Genomic DNA, 8,360 nt, shown 5'->3' with positions numbered 1-8,360 from the left:
ACATATATTAATACACTAGTGTAGACTAACACATGTATTAATACACTAGCGTAGACATACACATGTAGCAATACACTAGCGTAAACATACTCATGTATTAATATACTAGCGTAGTTACACACATGTATTATTACACTAGCATAGACATACACATGTATTAATACACTAGCGTAGACATACACATCTATTAATACACTAGTGTAGACTAACATATGTATTAACACTAGCGTAGACATACACATGTACTAATACACTAGCACAGACTTACAGAAATATTAATACACTAAGCTTAGACAAAGCCAGGCATTAATACATTAGCGTAGACTAACACATGTATTAATACACTAGCGTAGACATACACATGTATTAATACACTAACGAAGACTAACACAAGTAATACTACACTTGAGTAGACTAACACATATATTAATACACTAGCAGTGACTTGCACAAGTATTAATACACAAGCGTAGAATAACACATGTATTAATACACTAGCGTAGACTAACACAAGCATTAATACACTAAGGTGGACATACACATCTATTAATAATACTAGCGTAGACTAACACAAGTAATAATACACTAGCGTAGACTAACACATGTATTAATACACTAGCGTAGACATACACAAGTATTAATATACCAGCGTAGACTGACACATGTATTAATACAATAGCGCAGACTTACACAAGTATTAATATACCAGCGTAGACTAACACATGTATTAATACAATAGCGCAGACTCACACAAGTATTAATACACTAGCGTAGACTTACACAAGTATTAATACACTAGCGTAGACTTACACAAGTATTAATACACTAGCGTAGACTAACAGAAGTATTAATACACTAGCGTAGACTTGCACAAGTATTAATACACTAGCGTAGACTAACACAAGTATTAATACACTAGCGTAGACTTACACAAGTATTAATACACTAGCGTAGATTTACACAAGCATTACTACACTTGCGAGTATAATCACACTCGGATACACTAGCGTCGCACGACTGTTGCTGGGACTGTCGCCTTGTCTGGGGCTGGGTGAGTTTGTTGCTGGGACTGTCGCTGGGACTGGCACTTTGATTGTTGCTTTGACTGTCACTGGGACTGTTGCTGGGACTGGCACTGGGACTGTTGCTGGGACTGTTTTGCTGTCACCAGTCATTGGTAACTATTCGCCGGTCATCGGTCACCAGTCGTTATCACTGGTCAGTGGTCACTAGTCACCGGTCATCGGTCACCGGTCACATCGACCGAAAATAGCTTGAAATATTTCAGACTAATTGTAAATATTGTTTTTGGTGTTGGAAACATGCCCCTAGTAATGGTGTTTGAGCAGATTGTGGTACATCACATGTTTATGTGGTTTCCTACGTAGTGAGTGAGTGAGTGAGTTAGTTTTACGCTGCCTTTAGCAATATTCCAGCAAAAATCAAGGCTTCAAATGGGCTTCACACTTTGTGCCCATGTGGGGAATCGAACCTGGGTCTTCGGCGTGACGAGGGCACGCCTTAACCACTAGGCTACACCACCTCCCCGGATTGTTACGAAGTGGGCATTAGCTATTGGTGTAAGTAGCTATTTTAAAGGCGACCAGTGATCGTTATCCAAAACAGTTTTATTTACTTATGAAGAAATTAGATTGAGCTGGCACAGAAACTTGAGCATCAGTTGCTATGGTTTCGGATTTGCATAATACAGTCAGGATGTTGGCGATATTTCTCCTAGCCCTTGCAACACAATACAACAAATAACATAACACACATTGGATGGCTATGCTTTTGCACCACCGCGAAAGGAGAAAACGTTTCAATAAACAACTCTCTCAAACGAGAATAAGTCATAGCTCTATTTTCTTTTCTAAGGACAAACCTATCATGGCACTTGAAATGTTCCTATACAAGTACTCTTGTGATTCTTCGGAAACTGCGTTAACGCCAGATACTTCTCCAACCACATGACTGGACACATCTTGGAACTTGTCCTGCTTATCAATAACCATGCCCTGTCTCTATACATATCAGTCTTTGATTTCTCAATGAAAACCATCATATAAGCTTTATAAATCAAAATGTCAATGCGTCTCAAACAGAGCAACTCTGCAGATCTCAGGAACCCAGCATAGGGCAAGCAGGCACATTGACACAATGCGGACATCTTTCAAACATCCTGTATCCGAATAAAATCAACCAAACTTTCTAATATATCGATAGATATAGGCTCTTTTTACACACTGGTTTAGCCAACTTTCGCTTAGTAGCCTCCAACACATTTCTCACCAGAAGATTATCAGTAGGGACTGGGCAAGCCTATAATACTATGAGCATGACGAATGCTATAAAAGCCGCATGAACGGGCGAAAAAGAATGGCTAAGTTGCATCACAGAAACTAGGTAAATGGCACAATGTAAAGGTTTTATAGGAAATGTACAGGCATACCATTACTTCGCGCACTTTAACCACCTCTGCATTCCATAATCATATTTCTTATTAGTTAGAAGCAGCTCGTGCAAATTGCAAAATATCTGGAATTCTACTAACCAACTCTCTGCCTGATCCTGAAAGGCTATGAATGTCATCAGCGTACGCAATCTCAAAGACATCTGCAAAGAGAAATAAGTAAATCAGTATTTCATATTGATTGCCAACATGTCAAAGGTTAAGTCTCGCTCACCAAACATACCCCCTGGAATCCGGCTGGGTACATAAGCTTCCTTTGTCTCTGGGTAAATACACGAAATCAAGCACCTCAGGTATGAAAGTTCCTTTAGGACACAACAATGGCCAGTAACTGGCAGAGTACCACGCTGGCACAACCAAAGTACCTTTTAGCTTTGCAAACCTTCATATGAGCCAGAACTCTACAAACAAGATACACAGGCGGAACAATCCAGTTGTTTGTATCACCCCAATGCTCAGTGAACGCATCTATTGCAACACATCCTTGATCCCAGAATCTTGAACAGAAAGTTGACACTTTTGCGTTGTAATGAGAAGCAAATCTGTCGACATCATATCTTCCCCACATCTTCCAGATTTCTAAAAATATATTGCGAAATTCCCCAATCATCGTGATCAATTGCCTTGCTCAAAAAGTCAGCTTTATCATTAAGTGATCTAGGGACCCATTGCATTTCCAAATGCACAGAATGAGATAAACACACATCGTATATAGATCTGGCAATAGCCTGCAAATCTGGTTTCATGCTACCTTTACACACTATGGATTCAACGTTCGTATTGTCAGTGAACCACTTTACTCGCTGAGAGGCTAACTCCCAGCCAAGCTTTGAAGAACCACCTTCACCGCCATCAGCTCTCTCCATGTGGAACTCTTATTCGCGTCTTCTGTAGACCAGTGTCCATATATCTCACTCTGGCCAAGCTGAACACAATATCCGCCATACCCACTAGAACTAGCATCACTGTATACTACTTTAGTGACCACACGTTGTTCTACTAGCATACAGTCCTTGTGATTATGCAGATTGTTCTTCCAAAATATCAGTTGATCTATACTCCCAGGAGATAGTGAAATCAAATCACTGCAGGAAATAACTTCAAGAGTCTGAATACTCAATGAGCTTGTCATCAACTGGCAAACGGAACCCGCTACAATCTTCATGGAAATAATCTGGCCAACAACTGAAGCAACAGATCGAACCGGAACTTTACCTGGATGATCTAACAGATATCGGACAGACGACAGTAGCTTGTCCAGCCTCCGTGTAGGAATGGACAACATCATAACTCTGGTATCAATGACAAGACCCAGCCACTCGACAACTTGACTTGGCTCCCATAACGACTTCTCAACCTTCGGTACAAAACCGGATTTAATCAGGTCACTCTTGATAGCTAGCCCAATGCTTCTTGCACTATTCAAACTATCACCAGACATTATCCCATCATCTAGAAATGTCACACATCTGTACGACTGAGATCGCCAGTACTTTTACCAATTGACGTGTAATTTTAGTAAACACGTAAGGCGCAGTTAATCAACCCAAAAGGCATAACTACAAACTTGTAAAATGTTCTGTCCCCACCAACACTCCAAGAAAATCCTAAAAATCAGTATGAGGGTCGAAAATATGTACATGGTGATAGGCAGAATGTATGTCAAATTTCACCAACCAGTCATTTTTGTTTATGTACATAAGAGCTGTTCTCCAGTCTTCATACTTCACAGAGCATTTCCAAACATGTCTGTTTAGTAATGATAGATCTAAAATCAGTCTCGTCTTGCCAGACGACCGAGTAGCAACAGATAAAGGACTAACGACAGTAGGTTTCTTGTCACAAACAACGACCAAACCCTTCTTGACTAAATCATGAATAGCACTTTCTACAAAGTCACCATTGCACAGCGCTGACCTGTTATTTCGTCTGTCCATTATCTGGGGGTGAATAAAAAAGGAATTCTGTAGCCATTATCAATGATGTCAATAACAAAATCACTTGCATTGATAAACTTCCAAAATGAAATATTTTCTTTCAATCTGCCTTTTACCATTATTTCTGCCTGTCCTTGTTCATACTCGTAATAATCTGTCGTTAATCTCAGATTGTCTGATGGAACCTTGAGAGATTGACAAAAAAACTGTGATACTTAACTTTCGTATCAGTAGAACCACTCTGATCAGGCTGAACTCTGTCTGTCCGACGTGGCATGTTTGCTGACGTAGAGGGGACAATTCCTACGCCAGTGTGAGAAGTCACCGCAGTGAAAGCATGCTCCAGACCTTTGACCTCCCCGGTCGTGATATCGGCCTATACGGGTGTCCACGTGAAGATCGCAGATTCTTGGCCTTGATCTTCTTGATAGCCTTGTTTTCTGCTCGCGTAATACGCCTGTCATCATCAGAGTTCTCAGCCAACTCACGTGACACGTAGTGACGTACCGTCTCCCAACCAGCTTCGGAAGAATCAGCTATTCTTATCAACTTATTACGATTCTCTATCCTGGATACCTCGCTCTGCACAACTTCTTTAATGTAGTCTAACTTTTCATACTCTAGACCAAATTCAATCTGACGAAAGGCCTCAAGTGTCTCTGTGTTAAAATTGTACTGGATTCTATTACCTTCTCTAGACCATGTAAAGTCTTTATCGGCCTTCAATTTCTGGATTTCGTTTGTGGTTTTCTGCAAATTCTTCTCTCACACTCTCGAGACTAGCCTCTATTCTAGATTGGATCTTGCGTTCCAAATCCAACTGAGAAGAGTCCATGTGCTTTAAAATGGCATCGAGTTTGTCGTTAATGGGATTGCCAGATTCAGAAGTATCCATGACGCAATGTATACTTGGTGCACAACAAGCGAGAATGACAATTCAAATATCATACGCCTTATATACTCTCATTAGGCGCCACCTACAACTGAATTACACCCCTTGTTGTATTCCCCTACGCTAGGAGAAAGTAATTTCTATCTCATTCGTCTTTGGTGTTGGAAACATGCCCCTGGTAATGGTGTTTGAGCAGATTGTGGTACATCACATGTTTATGTGGTTTCCTACGTAGTGAGTGAGTGAGTGAGTTAGTTTTACGCTGCCTTTAGCAATATTCCAGCAAAAATCAAGGCTTCAAATGGGCTTCACACTTTGTGCCCATGTGGGGAATCGAACCTGGGTCTTCGGCGTGACGAGGGCACGCCTTAACCACTAGTCTACCCCCACCTCCCCGGATTGTTGCTAAGTGGGCATTAGCTATTGGCGTAAGTAGCTATTTTAAAGGCGACCAGTGATCGTTATCCAAAACAGTTTTATTTACTTATGAAGAAATTAGATTGAGCTGGCACAGAAACTTGAGCATCAGTTGCTATGGTTTCGGATTTGCATAATACAGTCAGGATGTTGGCGATATTTTCCATCACATTTCCGTTTTCAAGAATACACTTCTTGATTGTGATAAACGGCGTATTCCTGGTAAACTAAGTAAATCTCTATCTAAGATATATCAAACAAGTCAAAACATGATAAATGTTGAATATTATGTTACTTCCATTACTCACATAGCAATTAGAATACATATCTGTTTACTTGCATGCACTTCCATTGAGACGTAACATTGGATATTAACTGTAGTAACATATGTAAAATGTGTGACTTCGGCTCAAATAGAAACGAAATTCATTTCGTATTTGAATGCTAAGGCGAATCCAGAAGTACCCAAGATGGTCCTTAGAGATTTTAGGGGGTCGTAACCCCCACACACACACACACAAGCACGCACACTACACACCACACACACAGAGTGTGTAACGTTCTTCATCTGTATTGTATCTTAAGGATATAAAATATCTATCCTAACAACTCGTCTCATCATACATACATTCATTCATATACTAACGGAAAAAGTGACTGTGCATAACATGAAACTGCGTAAAATAAAAGGTATTTGAAATGTTGAAAAATAACCCTAAATAAACATGTAGCAAAGCAATTTGCACACACACACAAAAAACAACCCCAAACAAACACACACACACACACACTTGGATCAGCATACACCTTTATTAGAGATCAAATTTATATTTTCCCTATTGTGGTGGGGATAGCATACAGACTAAATTTCTTCATTTGTTTGGCAGCTGTTATACCCATACACATTTTAACGGTTATATTACAGAAACTATTGCTGTTAGAAAATACATCTCCTGTAATAAGTTCACTGCTTTTTGTCTCTTTATAATTTGCTACTCTTTATATTGTAAACTGTCTTATTGTGCATGGGCAAACGGCCAATAAAACCGAAATAAAATGAATTGAATAGGAGGTTATTTTATATCTAGATTGTGCATATATGTCTTCATGTATAGTGTGTATGTATCATGTCTTGGCTTCCTTTAGAGCATGTATCAAGTGAGATCAATATAAACCAAATTAACCATCTGATGTAACCAGGTCAGAGCAGTACTTTCTGTATGTACTGTATGTACGTGTATTACATGCAATCATAAATAGCACTCCCAATAGCTAGGATATCATCTAACCTATTGTGTAGGTTCGTATATTTTTGACATATGAACTGACGCACCTGACACGTATACTACTGGAATAAAGTAACTGTGCATTACTTGATTTTATGCCATATCTTAATGCCAAAAGAAAATAACATGATTTGTGGTGTTTTCCTTAATCACTGTTTGTCTGTTGACTGGATAATATCGTAATCTGTATGGTTTGACACAAGCCATTGTGACACGCCCTTGAAGAGAGGTGGTGTCAAAAGTCAGTTTAAAATTCGGTATCATGTGTGTGCACTATGGGCGTTGATGCAGGTTTGACGACGACGCATAGACGATACTAAGAGATTGAAGAAAGCTATATGTCGCGTTGTCGCCCTATGTAAGATGTGTAAAAACAGCCTAAAAATGGGGGGTGGGGTGGGGGTGGGGACGCATTGGGAGGATACGGGGGAAACAGCTAGCCAAGGGAGTACCGGAATGTTCTACTGTCTCAGGAATCAGTCACAACACGAGCAATCGACATGTGGACGGGCATTATCTTGCGTTACGTCTGTATCCTTGAATGAAACGTTGCACATGAGATCCATTGATCTCATCCCTGTATCGCAGACCTCTCAGTTTGCCATTGACAATGACAAGTTGTGTCCCATCGTGAGATGGGATTCCTCCCAATACCATGTAACGCTTTAAATAGCCACCAAACTGCCGACGTTGAACAAAGTTCACGTCAGCCTACCGCTCACATCGCCGTCTGTACGCCCTTGCTCCGCCATCACAGCTTCCCAGATGATATCTCGACACGTCGGTGAACAAAACACCATCCCAGTCTTGTCTCGTCTGCACCAGGTAAGACGTGCCTGTCGGTGACGTTGGAGCAAAATTGGACGTATTGCAGGCCGTCGGGGTCGGATGTTGTTTTCCCTTTGAATCGGTTCCGTACAGTCCTGGAACATGATTGGACGTAAGCCAGGAGTGACCCGAGCAGCCAAACTGGCAGTCTGGAATCGATTCCTTAGTTGGGTCGGCCGAATGAGGTTGTCTTGCTGGCGTGACGTCACGAGTGGACGGCCGGTCGAATGAGCAAGTCTATCGATGACACCGTGTTTCTACAATGCTGAAACGCGATCTCCATAGATAATGCTGAAAACGTCTCCATAGAGATGACACCGTGTTTCCATAATGCTGAAAACGTCTCCAGAGAGATGACACCGTGTTTCCATAATGCTGAAAACGTCTCCAGAGAGATGACACCGTGTTTCCATAATGCTGAAAACGTCTCCAGAGAGATGACACCGTGTTTCCATAATGCTGAAAACGTCTCCAGAGAGATGATGACACCGTGTTTCCATAATGCTGAAAACGTCTCCAGAGAGATGACA

General features: G+C 40.9%; 1 protein-coding gene across 1 annotated transcript; it reads right to left on the bottom strand.

Annotated features, from left to right (window-relative positions):
* Window positions 1-945: 945 nt before the first annotated feature.
* Window positions 946-3,954, bottom strand: LOC124264089. The gene is made up of 3 exons (XM_046698812.1): window positions 3,686-3,954; window positions 2,552-2,613; window positions 946-1,161 (listed from the first exon to the last, which is right to left on the bottom strand). Exons 1-3 carry the CDS (start codon window positions 3,909-3,911, stop codon window positions 946-948), a joined length of 504 nt encoding a protein of 167 aa, XP_046554768.1. The 5' UTR covers window positions 3,912-3,954.
* Window positions 3,955-8,360: the final 4,406 nt, after the last annotated feature.

The sequence above is a fragment of the Haliotis rubra genome, unplaced genomic scaffold (assembly GCF_003918875.1).
Source record: "Haliotis rubra isolate DU_JTF1 unplaced genomic scaffold, ASM391887v1 Scf909, whole genome shotgun sequence".
Lineage (NCBI taxonomy): Eukaryota > Metazoa > Mollusca > Gastropoda > Lepetellida > Haliotidae > Haliotis > Haliotis rubra.
This window is presented reverse-complemented; position numbering and strand designations above follow the sequence as displayed.